Source organism: Meriones unguiculatus, chromosome 3 (assembly GCF_030254825.1).
Source record: "Meriones unguiculatus strain TT.TT164.6M chromosome 3, Bangor_MerUng_6.1, whole genome shotgun sequence".
NCBI lineage: Eukaryota > Metazoa > Chordata > Mammalia > Rodentia > Muridae > Meriones > Meriones unguiculatus.
Window position 1 is genome coordinate 98,127,699 of NC_083351.1, and position 17,958 is coordinate 98,145,656.

Sequence of the window (17,958 nt, forward strand, 5' to 3'; positions counted from 1 at the left end):
TACAAGGGAAACATGAGCTCCTCCTTTCCTGTGGAGGCTAAGGACGACCCACACGTGGCCTTATTCTTCTCCAAGTAAGCAGAAACTGTTCACTGCAGGCATCTGCACCTGGTTGGTCCAGCCTTTGTGCTGATGGATCATGGCATGGCAGCCAGTGGAGACCATATCTCTTTGGTAATCTGACCCATGATTTAGTTTCCCGAGCTGAAAGGAGCTGAGGTGACCTATACTCATTGAAAGAAAGTAGAGTGAAAACAACTAATTGTGTCATGCTTTGCAACTGTACTCCTATTCAAGGACATAAGCCTCTCCCATGGCACAGGCTATCTTGTCTTGCCTGTTATCCAGTTCTGACCCCAGAAAGTCCCCAGGTGAACTTGGCTCTAACAGAGCAAGACTTGGGGAACTGGTCTCCTTGCAGCCATACTTGGTTAGGATATGCCTCTTGGCTGTACCCCAACCATCCTTGTTATCGGGAGAATGATCAGCACCCAGAAAGAAGTGACATCTGACTCAGACTAGAATTGCAGAAATATACACAGGAACATCTTTTAAGCAGCCTTTGGTTGAGGTTAGAAATCAGACATATACAAAAGAGGGCCACTAAAAAAGTCACTATCCAGTAACAACATTCATAGTACAATTAATAAGACTGCCCAGAACTGTTCTTTAACTCTTCCTGATACCAAGAAAATGTCATACAGATTTCATTTTCACTATGAAGGGAACATTGTATACATAAAAAAAAATTCCTTCTACATAAGAACATGCAAAGAGCTTTTGATTTTACAGAGTATATATCATCTAATTTGATTCTATAGCAACCCACATGTGTGAGGTAAGACAGTGAGGGTGAAGTTCTTTGGGAGCCATGGCCAAAATTATCAGTGACAGGTGTGTATTATGAATTTCCTGCCTCAGGCTCCCTGTATAGAGACAGAATGGCCTGAGCATGGCAGGGTCTTGCAAGCACTGTAGTAAAAAATGTCACTTTTACATAAACCTTTAGGTATGTCTTGCTTAGGGGAATGGATATAAACAAGGACACCAGCTCCTCTACAGCAGAATTGTGTCATAGGCCAGAATACATTTTCAGTTTCCAACACTACAACCGTTACAGAAGTAGTCACGTTCATGAGCTTACAGATCTCTTCCATTTCTTAAGCACCTGAGGCTGTGTGTTTCCAAACTAAACTTCAAAGTACCTTGTGGACAACACTGGACACCCCTCAGAAAACAAGAGGATGGGGCTGGAGAGATGGCTCAGATATTAAAGGCTAGGCTCACAAACAAAAATTTAAGAAAGCTTTGAAGGCACTCTGTACCTCCAGGATTTCCTTCCCTTAACTAGTGTTTACATGATGATGGAACATTAGGGTTAGGATTAAACTGCAGCCAAGGGTATTAGTGAGCAAGACAGTATGCTATAGATGACCTACAAAGATGACACTTTGGACCAGAATTAATGCTTCAAGGGACTCTAAGAAGAAGGGCATAAGCCTTCCTTATCATACATTCTGTGTGTGTGTGTTCAAATAAAATATTAACTTATGCTTATTGACTAAATCCCAGCATTTTCACTGAGCATTATACTGAATAATTCATTTACATACCTATTAATGCTCACAATTGTTACCCATATGGTTCTTCCGAAGATAACCACGGGTTAGTGACATCAAAGAAACCCATTTCAATGAAGATCCTGCATCCCGGAATGTAATAAGCACATAAATGTAATGCTCTACAGCGCTCCAGCTGCAGGAGAGTTGAAAGGCTTCTTGGCACACATGTCCTCACCCTTGGGATTGCTTACCTGCGAGCTTGATGAAAGTGGCACCTCTTCAGGGGGATCTTGGCCACATGCTCTTGCAGCCCCACAAATAGGACACTCTGACTGTGGAGGATCTGTAGGCTCCTGATGGGCTCTCTCCTCTTCTCTGGGAAAAGCTCAATCTCTTCCAGCAAACAGCTGCCCAAGCTCTGACTCAGGGGGGCCCGCACTTTCTTAATGGTACCGTAATCTGTGAAAACAAGACAGGAAGAAAACAGAGCACGCAGGTGAAGCAGAGTAGGTACAACGCACACAACGCACGAAGACATCTAGCGTCTGTCAGTAACGCAGAGCCCTCTTCTGTGGGCCACTCTGGAGGAAGGGTTCTGGCACCCATGTCCTCTAAAGCTCTGCGGTGATGCTCCAGTGCAGCCAGCGATGAGAGCTGCTGATCTCACTCTGGCCTCCTCAGTTGCTCCCAGGAAAAGGAGCCATGCTAAACTTCACTGCTGATCAAAACAGCTGTAGGATAACAGAAGAGAAAAATCCCAAAGAGCTCATCTTGGGTCCTCGATGTCAGTGTGCTGACTGCTGCCCAAGCACAGTAGATACAAAGTGATTGGGAATGCAAATACAAGGTCATTTTGTGATTTCGAACTTCACCCGTGTCTGAACTGATCCAAGTCTTCCTGGCCCCAGGTTCATGCATTTGGACTTGCCCTTGGCAAGGGTCCCTTGCACCACAAAGACTCTGCAGGTGGGATGTGGAGCAGGTTGCACAGCAGGTTCCCAGTGCTATGACCCATTAATACAGTTCCTTGTCTTGTGGCAACCCTCAACCATAAGAGTTTTCATTGTTACATCATATACTGTAATTTTACTATTGCTATGAATTATAATGTAAATATCTCATCTGTAGGATATTTGTCATGAGACTCCTGTAAAAGGGTCATTCAACTCACAATGGGGTTGCAACACACAAGTTAAGAACTACTGTTTCAGCTCACCCATCTAGGGCTTAGTGGAGACAGAAAAACCTGTGTCAGGGAGATGTACAAGAGCTTGAAGGCCACTGTTGTTTGCCTGCAAAATCCAGATGTCTTGAAGCACCGCCAATAACTATCAGCAATATCTGGAATCTTCTTGAATGCACAAACTGAATAAGCCTACCATGGTTTCAAGTTTTCAGTGACATGATTATTGTTTTATAAATGCAGAGCCAGCTTTAGAAGTCATCTTAAAAGCAGAAATAAAACTAGGGAGCTTTAGCTTCAGGGAGCTTCAACCAAGGAAGTGAAAAAGACTCAATAGAAAATGCTTTACACCCTTTATCTTTATGGAAGTCCCTAGATAATGAGACCATTAGCATTTAAAGAGAAAACACGTGCACACACACATATTAGTTTGACTTTACCTAAAATGTAAATCTGAAATATCTCCAGTGAACATTTCCGCGAAGAATGGCCACATCTCATGTATTTGGTGTCTGCAACAACTGCTTAATTTTATTTCACACTAGCAGGATAAATATATTAGTTTTGAAAAATATCCAGCACACTTAGAGGACTGAACGGAGTGTGCCTCTGTGTATTATAACACCGGCAACAGTGGCCATTCAGAAAAGTCACGGCTCACAAACCTAAGAATGAAAGACTGTTTTGATAAAGCCTTTATTCTATAATAAAACTTCTTTCTGACTCGACGGCCACAGTTCATGTTCAGCCTTGGTGATTTCAGTTCATCCTGCACAGGGCAATAGAAAGCATAACATATACACAGCACAGAGGCTTAGGCAAGGTAAGATGGGAGCTTCAGGGATAAGAGGTGACCTGAGTTCAGATTATCTCAGCCACAAGACTCTGAGACTTCCAAAAAATAGAAATGGAGTTGTAGGCCTCCCAGGGAGCAATAGAGTCTATACCTCTGCTGTGGGATATCATAGCAACAGAGAGAATGTTAGTTCAAGTTAGAGATTGGGGAGAAGCCAGTGGCTACCTTTGGTAAGTGACATGGCTCAAATAGCAAGAAATTACTGGGGTAAGGCTGAAACTCTAACCAATTTCTGAGGCAGTGAGGGGCAGGACCCATGAGGGTCTAACAGGAAACTGACAGTGGCTACTTTGTGAATGGTGTGCAAAACACAGCTTTAAGCTAGAACACATTCAACAGTTAAACAAGAGTACCTCTGTATTTATTATTTATTTTGTTTATGAATTAACACTTTGAGAAACCTGCCAAAAATAGTAATATAAAAATACTGTATAGGAAATGGAAAAGAGATGCATAAGAGGCAACTTATGTACAGGGAACTGGCATGGCTTCCTGCTTGTTGTACCATCATCCTCAAGGTCATTATAAGAGAGTAAGACCATGACAGGGTGTGTGAGCACAGAGCAAGGATGAGGCTCAGGCAAGGGAGGAAAGGGCTGGAAGAGTACAGAATTAAACTTTTGTTGTATGGTTCAGGATCATGTGTTTACCTGACCAAATCTGACTTTTATTCTTTTATTTTAAAACACATTAAATACAATTTGTGTTGCCCAACTACTCTTGGCAATAAGGGATGGTTAATCTACCGGGGGATACATCACTAAAGAAAAGTGACTCTCCCTCTGCCAACAGCTATCAAATGACAATAGCCCGTCAGGTGGTGGGGGAATGTTGTGCTTGTCTCTCCCCTATACAATCTCAGTGCTCAGTTTTGTACAACTTGAGTTTACACAGGCCTTGTGTACATTGTCTCAGTTTCTGGGAATTCCTAAATACAATGCTCTGTTGTGTTTGGAAAACGCTGTTTCCTCTGAGTTATTTATGAGCTAACATTTTAATAATAATATATAAATATATATTAAATAAATAAAACTTTGAACCTAAAATAGACATGGTTAGGTCTACATGATACATCATAGTTAAAACTGAAAGACTACAGAACAAGACTATTAAAATCTCATAAATTTATGAAGACTAAACCATCAGGATAATATCAGACCTCTTAGCAGAAACCCTAACACAAGCAAAGTATGGAAGAATGAAGTCCAGATCATGAAAATAAGTGAAGAACTACCAAGTAAGATTATTACCTGCAGCAACTGTCATTTGAAATTGATGAAGATTACAGACATTTTATGAAAGAAGGGGGAGATAGTAAGACCTGGAGAGGACAAGAGCTCCACAAAGAAAAAAACAGAACCATATAACCTGGGTGCAGTGGTCTTTTCTGACCCTGATACTCCAACCAAGGACAATTAATGGAGATAAGCTAGAATCCCTGCACAGATGTAGCCCATGGCAGTTCAGTATCCAAGTGCCCTCCACAGTAATGGGGACAGGTACTGTTTTTGACATGAACTGATTGGCCTGGTCTTTGATCACCTCCCCCTGAGGGGAGAGCAACCTTACCTGGCCACAGAGGAAGACAATGCAGCACATCCTGATGAGATCTGATAGACTAGGATCAGAAGGAAGGAGAGGGGGACCTCTCCCATCAGTGGACTTGGGGAGGGACATGAGTGGGAAAGGGAAAGGGAGGGGAGGGTTGGGAGGGGAGGAGGGAGGGAGCTGCATGGGGGATACAAAGTGAATAAATTATAATTTTAAAAAAGTGAAAAAAAAAAAGCAAACTGAAGCAATTTATGACCAACCTGGCACTGTAGAATACACTTGAAGTAATTCAGAGGAGGAAGAAAAGTCTTAATCTTGGGGTTCAGGAAGAAATATATTTTGTAGAAATAATTAAATAGAAATCATTCATGACCAAATCAGCAAATTGGAAAACTGCTTATATGAATGGAGAAGAAGGAAATATTTTATTAATATTTCAATATTCTTGAAATATTAAGAAATATTTCAATATTCTTGAAATAGTAAGAAAAGCAACCAATTAAATGTGAAGAATCATTCAACAATCTTTCAGTAATAACCCATAATGTAAATGGTCTTAACTATTTATTTATCACACAGCCTAGCTGATTGGATAAAAAAAAAACATGGTCTAATTGTTTGTTTCCTACAGTTCATACTCTGCTGTGTCCCAGGATAGCTAAATGTAGACATGGCAAAAAAAAAAAAAGAATAATAGGAGGTTTCTCTCTCTCTCTCTCTCTCTCCATACACACACACACACATACATACACACACACACAAAATCAAGCATGCGGGCTTTGGGAAAGGAATCTTTCCCCAGTTCTCCATTTCACTCCCATTATTTCTTAGTAAATGGTCTCTTTTGGTCTTTATTTTTTTTTTTTTCAAAAGAATCATCAAACATGTAGTGAACCAGAAGCCTCCCTGGAAGTATTTGCCATGTCACATTGTAGAATTTGATTACAGCTTTGATTATGACCACACAGCTTGAACACTTTAAAATATCCATACCTATATGCCACAAAAAAGAAAAAGAACAAGAACAGATGTTGCATGAAACACGTTTGCTAGGATTTGAGGCTGCTGCATGTTATGAATTTTAGTGTTTCAAAGGATATACAAAGCTTTCTATCTTACAGAAACAGAGTGGTCTACAAACCTATATAAAAAAACAACAGAGTTTTAATGACTTCCTACTATTACTCCTCAACATAAAATTATCAAATCAGTTTACCTTTATATTGTATTAAAATGTTTGATTTTAAAAAGTGCTATTTCAGTTTACTGATGAGCTTTAGTAAAAATTGTTAAATAAAATTTGGCTTTGGATTTCAACAGAATTTCCAACCATTTCTAAAATGGCTGAATCTAAACATATTTCTGCCATTTTGTACTATGTATTTAAGCAAAACAGCATTCTTAGCATTGGTGATTATGAAAGCAAATTAATAATTAGCTCTAGCAAATGTTAAAAGATTTCTTTATCCTGAAATACCAAGTATCAACAAAGATTTAATTGTTTATATAGGATTAAACAAACACATCCATTAGCCTGCAAGTTTGTTGTTTTACAACGTATTTCTTTATCTTTTATTGCCAGTGCATGTTTAATTTTTATATCTATTTCATATGTATGTATACTTTGATTCACTTGAAAATTTATCAAGGGGAATCATGAGTAGAATTAGTTTAAGAAGAACTAATTTAAAAGAAACACACCTCACTGGCAAAGATACATACAGACTTAACAAGTAAAGGCTGAAAATAAACATACCAATAAGGTAGAAGAAAAAATAAGTAGAAGTAACTGCTGTCATCTGTGATAAAGACTAAAGGTTAAAATTATTCAGATGACATAAAAGGCCACATTATATTAATAGAAAGAATGATTTCCAACAGCACCACAGGCACTGCAGGCACACTCTGGCAGTCATGATGCCGTTTTCATTTCTTTTGTTTAAAAAACAAGGCAGGTAGGGAGAGTGTTGGGAGCCATGGCAGCTGCTTTGATATTTAAATCTCAGTGGAAAGACTGCTTTTATCAGGCCTTCACTGAAGTCAGGGAAGAATTTGCAAGTCCATCTCCTTTTGTTTGTGACAGCAGGTGGGATAGCTTGTGAAGATCACACCTCTTGCTTCACCTCCTTGTGTGAATTTAATCTATTGTTCTGAGATGGTTTTACTCTAGCTTAAAACCTCTCTGCAATAAAAAAGTCAGGTTGCTATTATGTGTGTCAAGTCTGGAACCTCTTAAAAAGTCTCCTCTGTGTTGTGTGTTAGTTTATTAATTTTAATCCTCACTCCCAACTCAAGAACCATTCGACTCTGCTGGTGGGCTCCAGTAGTAAAGACACATTTAAATGATTCTATATGAGATGAATATTTCTATGAGGAAGGGATGAGGGTACCAGCATGAAGAAACAAAGATGATACTATGATGTGTCTCTAGATCACTCCTCTAGAAACTGAATGTCTTTCTTGATATACCTAATGAGAACAGTGGAATTCTCCTTGTTAGAAATCAATACAGTGTAGAAACAGTCCCCAACAGAGGCTTTTGCTAGTGATCAACAAAGACATAAATCTGAGTGTACATAGAAAATGTGCTGCTAAGGGGAACTGCTGTAACAACAAAGAGTATTATTTTCTTCTCAATAATCTTAGTCAAGAGGAAAATGAACAAAGGAGAAAAGAAAGTGAAAATGAAATGGTGTAAAGTTTGAGTCTGTGGGCTACATATGAGCCAGGTTTTTAGGTACTCTACATGCATTTTCCTTGGTTGGGGTATCAGTCTCTGCAGGACCCCCAAGGCTCAGTTTTATTGGCTCCATTGGTCTCCTTTTGGTGCTCCTGTCCTCTCCATGTCTTTCTATCTCCCCATTCTTTCATAAGATTACCTGCACTCTGCCCAAAGTTTGGCCATAAGTCTCAGCATCTGCTTTGATAGTCTGCAGGGCAGAGCCTTTCTGAGCCCCTCTGTGGGAGGTTCCTAAATTATTTCCTGTTTTCTTCTTCTTCTGATGCCCATCATCTTTGCCTTTTGCAATGGTGATTGAGCATTTTAGCCAGAGTCCTCCCTCCAGATTAGATTCTTTAGGTGTACAGATTGCAGTAGGTTTATCCTATATTATAGGTCTATATGAATGAATATACCGTGTGTGTCTTTCTGCTTCTGGGACAGCTCACTCAGGATGATCCTTTCCAGGTCCCACCATTTACCTGCAAATTTCATGATTTCCTTGTTTTTCATTGATGAGTAATATTCCATTGTGTAGATGTACTAAAGTTTCTATATCCATTCTTCAGTTGAGGGTCATCTGGGTTGTTTCCAGCTTCTGGCTATTACAAATAAAGCTGCTACAAACATGGTTGAGCAAATGTCCTTATTGTGTACTTGAGCCTCTTTTTGATATATGCCTAGGAGTGGTATGGCTGGATCTTGAGGAAGTGCTATTCCTGGTTGTCTGAGAAAGTGCCAGATGGCTTTACAGAGTGGTTGTACAAGTTAACATTCCCACCAGCACTGGAGGAGGGTTCCCCTTTCTCCACAACCTCTCCAGCATGTGTTGTCACTTGAGTTTTTGGTCTTGGCCATTCTGATGGGTGTAAGGTGAAATCTCAGGGTTGTTTTGATTTACCTTTCCCTGATGGCTAATGACGTTGAGCATTTTTTTAAAGTGTTTCTCTGCCATTTGATACTCCTCTATTGAGAATTTTGTTTAGCTCTGTTCCCCATTTTTTAATTGGAATACTTGATTTTTTTGCTGTTTAACTGCTTTAGTTCTTTATGTATACTTATCCAGTATACATAAGGTATTTTTTTTATGCTGTCTGAAGAAAGCCAGTGGCCTGCCATCCCCATCTCCCAATAAATGACATCTCCAAACCCCCAACTTGAAGAACTTTATTTCTCTGCATAAAATTGTAAACCTTGCTGTATTATTTTATTTCAATAAAAGGTTCACTGTGTACAAATGCTTGATCATCTGAGAGTGTTATGATTGCTCTTCGTAGGTAACTTGACTCAATTAAGAATTACCAAGGAATCTTATTTCTGAACGTCTATGAGGACATTTTTAGAGATGTGCAACTGGAAATGGAAAACCTGCCTTTAATGTGGGTAGCACTATCCCATGGGTTGTGTTCTCAGACTGAATAAAAAGGGAAAAAGGAAAAAGTCAGCCATTCCCTGTTCTCTAATTCCAAGACGACTCCACCCTCATCTCTTCCATGATATGATGAACTATATCCTTGGAATCATGCCTCCCCACATTACTTCTTGTTAGCTGTTTGTCACAACATGACAACCAACACACTGAATGTTATCTGTTGTCCTGTACTCCAGGTAAACTTACGGAATATCATGAAGGCTGAGGAGCAGTGTATAAATTACACAGCCAGGGAATACAGCCCTCAACCTAGAACCTGGACTCTTAACTCCTATGATACATGATCACATGCAAGTATCTGATGCTCCATTAGAGTAGATGCAATTATTGGGAGGTCATTTCAGCACCTGACAGGGACCTGGTTTCTTGCTGAATCTGGAGGTAGGCTGGAAGCCTGTAAGCTCCACACCCTTCCTCATTCTGATCACCCTCCCAGGGATCACACACAGCGGCTTTTTGCATCGTTTCTGGGATTTGAACACATTCTCGTACATTCTTGTTCACTCTTACTTGGCCAAGCTTTCTCCCCAGCACCAGAGTGAGCTTCTTAGGGCAGAGATTTTAGAACTGTAGTTTTGTAAGCATTTCAAAAATGCATATGTCAAAACATATTTTGCAGGAAGAAAACAAGGAGATGAAGGATGGAGAGAGGAAAGGGATAGAGAAGGAATACAGTGAATATGCAACGTTTGATATCTCTGTGTGAAAACTATACTTGTCTTTTGATACGTGTGTGTAATCAAATAAATTTCAACTCCTGGCAGCTTAAATATGATGAGATGGAAACTCAAGCCATACATGAAGGCTATTTTACTTTATGGGAAAAGTGGCTTAATTGTAATACAGCTATGAACCCCGATCAATGAAAGATGACTCGGAAAATTTAATATATCTTAAGAACAGCAGCCAAATAGACTTTCAAAACATAGGATGAACATGTTCCATCTGAAATGTAATAAAAATTTTAGAAGATGGAGATGTAAACTGCTTAAGGCACAAACACACTCCTTCACTTTATAAGAGGAGGACACCAACTCTGCCAACAAATCAAGGTAAATTTCTTCAGAAAAACAGATAAAGATGGAGGGATTATCACAAAGTGCTAATCTAACACCTGTGCTACGTTCTTCTCTAAAGTCTGTCATGCTCAAAAGGGAAGTTTCTATTCACGTTGCCTTGCACTGAAGACAGAGCAGATGTAAAACCTCTGACACGCATGTAGCACCTTGGACAATGGCTCTCTGTCATAGACAGAGATTCACTGTGGACCCCAGGACCACTCACCCAGGAAGCTAAGTGACTTTGTTTCTCATTGTACACTAGGCTTCGTTTGCTTCTGGGTCACTGTATCCACAGGCATCTTTGTGTGTTTGTCTCATCGACCCAGTTACTGCAAAGATATAGAAACCCTTTGTATTTGCATCTGCTATCAGCCAAGCATTACCACTGCGGTAATGATGAAATACCGTCTCCCACTTACTGGGCAGCCTGTTGCTATAGCAACAGATCATTATATAAAGTTCATCAATTTAGCTAACTGCTATCCTGATGTGGCAGACAACTAATACATTACCAAAGTTCTTTTTCTTAACTTGAAATTTGCAAATGGTGTAAATTTTTCTTGGCACTTGGAATCAGCATTACAGTTATGTAGCAAAGGAAAATTCAGGACAAAAAAATGGCCTTGCTGTCCAGCACATGTCTTTAAAAAACAGATTTTCATTAATTCTCTTATCAGATTTGTTATTTTTCCCTAAAGAGAATATGATCACGAGCTGAAACATTTTGGTTATGCATTACATGCAACAGTCTTTAAGTTTAAAGAATTACATTCATCCACAGCCTACAAAATCCGGATACCACAGAACACAGGCTATCTTGTTCATTGCAGCCTTACCGGATTGCAGAACAGTACTTGGCATACAGGAGGTGCTGAATAAGTGCACATAGTTCAGTAGCTGGAACAGACACCAACTGCCTGGACCGGACAACTAGCTCTAGTGCTTATAAGTTGTATAACCTCTGTCTCTCATCCCAGTATCCAGTTCACAGCACTAGGGCCACCAAAGCAAGCTTATAGAAAGCACTGAAAATCAGCCTTCATCCTTTCCTTGCTGCTGTGTGGCCCACAGTTGAACATCTTGCCCTTCCAGGTTCCTAACTCTATTTAGTACTCACTACATGCAAGTAGAGGGCAATGCTATTTTTTTTTTAATAGCAAATTTGACTGCCTTGCAAAACAGAACTTCAATAGCCCTTTCAGTAGGCTGAATCATAAGCTGGTGCTTACAGGAAATTTACCACCGGAGTTTCCTGTGAATAAAAACCGTATTACATTAAAAACAAGAGTGCAATTAATAGTGTCCCGTGGGTATCCTTTCTAACCTCACTGCTTAAATCCAGCTCCAGCCATTCTGTTAAGGAAGCAATTCAGGTTTCCAAAAGGAAATTACTTGCCTGGGATTTATTGTATCAGAATTACAAAACAACCACCCAGTTGGCAGCCCTTGTCGGACATGGGCCAGGCAACACTACAGTCTAAATTATCCCCTCACCCCCAGTGGTGAGATTTACACCGTGGCAGCTCCCATTAGTTGTCGATTAAGATAGTTAAGAAAATCTGTGATAAGCTCTTTTGCACCTATGAATCACTAATTTAAAAGAAAAACAGTAACTGTTTCCTCAACAGAATAGGAAAATTATTTTGTCATTCTTCTGAGTTGCTTCATTATGCTCAATATAAAATAATACATGATAGACCAAGCTATTTGGAAGCCTGAGTCTGTGATCTCTCTTTAAGAGTGGCTATGTACATTCTTATGGCTTTGAAGATAAGCTTGGTCTCTATTATTCACCTAGAATTTTCCACCCAGGTTCAAAGAATTTGCACCTCACACTGAGTCCTACCTTGTGCAACGAGACCTCAGAGGACACAAGATAGAACTAAGGTTCTCCTCTTTGTGCCTAAGGTGTCTCTGCACCAGGTATATCAAGAATTTGGATGCAAGGATAAAACACTCAATGGGGGTCATCCCACCTTTTAGCAACTTTATCTCCTTCCTTCCCACCCACAATTCCAGTGGATTGAATGCATTAGCTCAACTTCCTCCAGACTTAGACCCCTTACCCAGCTGCATGTATCGCTTATTCTGCATCTTCTACCAAGAAGGCCCTCCCTTCCCCTGTATTCCAGAGAGCAGCCTGGGGAGCTGGAGCCTCTCAGCTCTACTCCAAGCTGCTTCTGACCTGCCATCTTTACAACCAGGCATGGCAATGCTTATGTCAATGCAGGTAGGCTGTGAGATCAAAACACAGAACAAGAACAAATACCTGTATTTTCACATGTTGTCAGCTTCCCTGGACATTAAGTGATTGGCTTTGTTTTCATTCCTGATACTTTGTCTATGGACCAAGCAGGTGCCAGGTGGGGTTTAAAGACTGAAGGAATCTTTGGGGGGTTCTTATTTCTACCCTAAAAAATATTCCTATAATACCAGCTTCTAACTTCTCACACTTTTATTGTTGTTAATTACGAATAATAGCAGAGAACCACATAATTAAAATTCTGCCATTTCTTCGAAGAAATGTATCAGGTAGATATGTATTTACTGATTTCTATGCACTTTTTTGTTCCTTAAACACATCAGAAAGGCAAAGAGCTGATGTGTTTAGAGATTTAAAAAAGGAAGTTGTGTTGAGAGCAGACCTCTACGTGTAGCAGACTGGTTCCAAGGCCTATAAATTCAGATTGTATACTCAGTTATTCCAGAAGTGCACAGTGCTGGTGCAGCCTGCAGATGTGAGTTCAAGAGGAATGCAGTATCGCAGAGAGCAATGTAACTAATGCCAACTCCAGATGAACCTATGCAAGGAGTCTAAGATGGTCATTGATTTCAGTCCACATCACCATGGATGGCAACAGGAGCCAAGTGCAGTAGAGGGCAGGCTTCTAGAAAAGAAATTTCTTGAACATCCTTGTGTTCCAAAAGATACATTATATAAAACAATTGGCTCAATTCTTGCTTTGTATATACCACCTTCTCTACGTTAGTCATGACACATGGTGATGATGACGATGATGATGATGGTGGCAGGCCAAGAGTACTCCTTCTATTACTGAAATACTATCTTGTGTGTTAAAACTCCTACAGAAACATGAAAGGCCTGTAGGCAGGATGTGAATAGATAGCTGTGGATGGCAAGAAATGGACAGACATCTCTATTAATTCTAAGGAAAATCTCTGTGCAACAGACAATGTGACTTTTTCAAAGTGGATGTCTTCTAGAAGCACATGCTCTTGAACAGCTGGTCCCCAGCTGGAGGCACAGTTTTGGAAAGTTGTGATATCTTTTGGATACAAGACCTTGCTGGGAGACATGAGGTTCTAGAAGTGGGACTTAAAAGCCACAGCTAAGCTTCAGTTCTAGACTAAAGTGTCTCTCTGTTCCTTGGCTGCCACAAGGTTTCCTGGATTTATTGCATTGTTGCTCCTCAAGTCTCAAGCAGATGTGAATCTTTCCTCTCTTCTATTCTTTCAGGTATTTGGTCACACAATGGTTACGACATTTCCCATTGCCCTTAAACCATAAGGGAAAAGAGATAAATAAAGCTGACTCAACATATTTAATGTAGGATTAAAAAGTGGACTAAAATATTCCTTTAAACAACATTGTCCATTTCTTTTTTAATTTAATTTTTATTTTTTGTATTAATTATAGTTTATTCACTTTGTATCCCAGCCATAGCCCCCTCCTTAATTCCCTCCCAATCCCACCCTCCCTCCTTCATCTCCTCTCTGGCCCTTTCTAAGTCCACTGATAGGGGAGACCTCCTCCCCTTCCATCTGACCCTAGCTTATCAGGTATCTTCAGGACTGGCTGCAATGTCCTCCTCTGTGGCCTAGCAAGGCTGCTCCTCCCTTAGGGGATGGTCAAAGAGTCAGCCATTGAGTTCATGTCAGAAATAGTCCCTGCTTTCCTTACTAGGGAACCCATTTCTTTTTTATAAAGACTTCAATCCATACAAATTTTCTCCTTGTGCTGAGGTGCATCAGGTAACATCAGATAAATTACATTGAACATGAATTTGTTCCATTCTTCAGAGATTTGTTGCAAATCTTTCAACAACTCAGCTTGCAATCTCCTTCAAGTTAATGGCTCAGTACTTCAGTTGCACTTAGTTGAAGACTTACTACAATATTTAACAGTAAGATACTGGCTACTTGCCATTTCTCAAGGAGAGTCACACATCCTCACCATTTAACCCAAGAGAAAAGAACATCACAGTAACAAGGTGATATTTATTAGTCTGATGGTGTAATTTCACAGTATACAATGAACATGAACATATATGCCAGATATCAACTGATGCACTATACATACATTTTTTTCTAAAGTGCAGCATATGGAATGTAAGGTCTTACCATGATTAAGAAAGCGCTCTCCCACTTGCCTAGATATCTTGTACAATATACATTATTGTATATTGTGTATACATAAACCCTTGGGCTGGTAGAAAGCTCATCCTGTAAAAGTGCTTGCCACACAAGCATGCACGGCTGAGTTGGTTCACTACCTGATACTGCCCAGTTCACTTTTCACTCAGAATGGCCAAGCATTTACCCTTATACAAAAATTAACCAGTTCATTAGTTTATTACTGGCATCTGGGTCATGCCATTGCTACAACAACTTCAACTTTCAAAGCTTTTCTGTTGTTTGAAATCAGGGGGTATGGCCTCTGATTTCCTGGATCTAAGAAAGATATCACCTGGTAGAGTTACTTTTCACTTGTGAGTACTGTCTGTAGGAGGTGTGAACTGCAGTGGAAGTATTACACAATAGTGTTTGGGTCAATGACTGAGCTGAACAACTTTTATTTAGTACTTCTTCAGTAGTTTTGACATTCAGGTGAACAAATATTTTCTATTTTTTGGAAAAAAAACTTTTGCCTGTAGCTCACTATAGTTCTGTGCCATTACCTGGGGGCAATGGGCCCTGTGCATAATAGGCTATGCCATCCAGGTTTATGTATGTACTGAAGGACAAGCATATAGTCAACTGTGTATGTTCTCTGCCAGTTGTTTTCCTAGGACACTACCAGCTTTCTATAATTTTGGCATAGGATCCTCACATTCCCTTTTTTCTTGTCTTCAGACATGCATATAATTTGGGGTAAAGAATATTAAGGCAAGAACAAGCTCCATATGAAATATGGGTTGAGATTTTATTGCCTTCTTCCTAAGAAGAACAGGACTAGGGACTTGAAAAGGTGGGAGAGGAAAACAAGAAAGATGGTAGACAGCTACCTCAGTAAACCCTAAGTGGTGAAGAGCTCAGGCGGTACATGGCAGTCAAAGAAATACCTTTACCAAATGTGCTCAGGACTGGTGAACATAAACCAAAGGATTAATTATCGTGGTCTTTGGGGAGCTTTGTGTTCTTGCTAGCCATGGAATCAGGAGCCTGAACTGGTGAAACAAGGATCTAAGGGTCAGGAAAACCTGCTGCTCTCTAGATGACAGGCATTACACATGAGCTTAAATGCTTCACACATGCAGAAGAGCTCTCAATTGTGACCTCATTACTAAGATGAAAAGCTGGAATATTCAGCCACTAAACATTCCTTAGAGAATGGACACAGATTCCAGGGCCCCAAAGGCAACAGATTTCAATGGTGACCTCCAGTCTGTCTCGCCAAATCTTCTTGTGCTGTAGGGTTGTTAGCATCTTCAGGATGTGGCACTCTAAACCAGGAGCATGCAGAAGGCAAGTTGCACATCTTAACCAAATATGCTTTTTTGGTTAACTGCAATTTGGAATTTGTGTGGCTGTGCATGTAAGTACCTTTAATTCAAATCAGTTATATCTGGACGGAAAGGACATCTTCAGGATCAAGGCAGTAGAAGTGGGCCAGAAAGTAGGACATAAGGGTTTAGAGATGGGACAGAAAGGTGGCCACTGCCCACAGGAAACAGGAATGGTTCTGTTTCCTGACACAGCATGAGCCATAGATCATAGAACAACATTCAGTACTCAAGTAGAGTATTTTCCACAGGTCCATTGAACACGAGCAGAAGCCAAATCCCAGGTCACTAAAATTGGGTAGGAAGTCAGAGCAGAGTGAAGACAAAGATAAGTCAGTGCTGTCTTGGATATATCTCACATTTATACACTGAAGGCCAGGAAGATTCTAGAACTAGAATACAAGAATCTGAGGGGTTCACTTCCAAAGATCATAGACTTTGAAACAAGCTGTTGCAATCTCTACCATATGTCATCTATTTAGTAAAGTCCAACCTAGCCAGTTTTTCACTTATGGAGAGGAGGGTAACCCCGCCCCCACATATGTTGTAAAGTGCTGACAATATTTAACCAACATGATTCTGAACCAGAGAGAAAAATTATACTTTATGTCAAGGAACAGCATCTCACTGTAGAGACTGACCTTTAAATACCCAGTTTACTAAGGGCAAATCCAGACTTCTGTAGCTGAAACTATTTCTTTCCACTTTCAGCCACTGTTCTGATAAGCACAAGGTCAGAGCCTTAAAATTAATTAAATGATCATATCAAGGAGGGTCTAACTGAAGCCCCCACCCTAGTAATTAACTTAGGAGATCACTTTTAATGTGGTGAGAATTCCATGAGGATGTTTGCATATTCAGATAATGACTGGAATTTCATTATTATTCTAAATAAATGGAAAAAAGTTACATGAAAACCTCTACTCAGTTCTGCAACTCAAACACTGTTTTTGTTTGTTTGTTTGTTTGTTTTTGTTTTTGTTTTTTTTCCTGGGCTTAGCTAGGAATCACTTTCATGGGCTTTTACTAACTACAGACAACTCTCAATAATTGATATTCACATGGTAATAATGCCCCCCTCTTCTGAGTTCTAGATCCCTCAGAACAGGATTCTTTATTAACTTAAAACTATGACCCAAAACGGAGTACTCTTTTTTTAAGTTTTTCTTTTGCTGTAATGTTTTATCACAGCAACAGAAAGACAATGAGAACATCAGAGCTTCTTACATCATTTTTCCCATTCAGAGCTCCCTTTTTCCTGATAAATTTTACTTCGTCTATAGGTGTCTAAAATATATATACAAATTAAACATTTGCTGGCAACAAATCATGAAGATTTTGAAATGCAATTCCTTTTTATACATATAATTTTCCCAGTTATTAATTATGAAAACAAAATTGCATTAAAATGAGATACATATGCCTGTTTCTTTTTACATAATGTATTAAATTACCCTTGAATATTTTTACTACCTCTTCATTTTCTCAGATATTTTGATTTTAGAATTAGCTATTTCTAGAACATTGCTTCTAATAAATATGCAGTCCAAAATGGCAGAAGTATGTTTTAGGGCTATTTCAGAAATTATATTTAATGGTTCCTTATGAAGTTCCAGTCAGCAACTCAAGCAGCAATTTTTCAAATATTCTATCACAGCACAAGCCAAAGATATAATTTGTACTGGAGAAGGCCAGTGGTAAGCAAAAATTCAAATAATTTGTTTTCCATAACTAAGCGATTCGGGCTTCTGTAAGACCAGTTAACTACATATATTGTAGTAAGACTTCTATAATTCATAACATCTAATGTTCTCACACCTGTGTGTCTCTCACAACATTGCTGTCTTGGG

The 17,958-nt window shown here is 39.6% G+C and overlaps 1 protein-coding gene across 6 annotated transcripts in view; it reads right to left on the reverse strand.

Annotated features, from left to right (window-relative positions):
* Positions 1-17,958, reverse strand: part of Sema5a (semaphorin 5A) — a 470,503-nt gene that overhangs the window by 97,785 nt on the left and 354,760 nt on the right. For all 6 annotated transcript variants that reach the window (XM_060380391.1, XM_060380386.1, XM_060380389.1 and 3 more), the window contains one exon: positions 1,814-2,021. In XM_060380391.1, the coding sequence (XP_060236374.1) occupies positions 1,814-2,021 (208 nt within the window). The remainder of the gene's footprint in view (positions 1-1,813; positions 2,022-17,958) is intronic.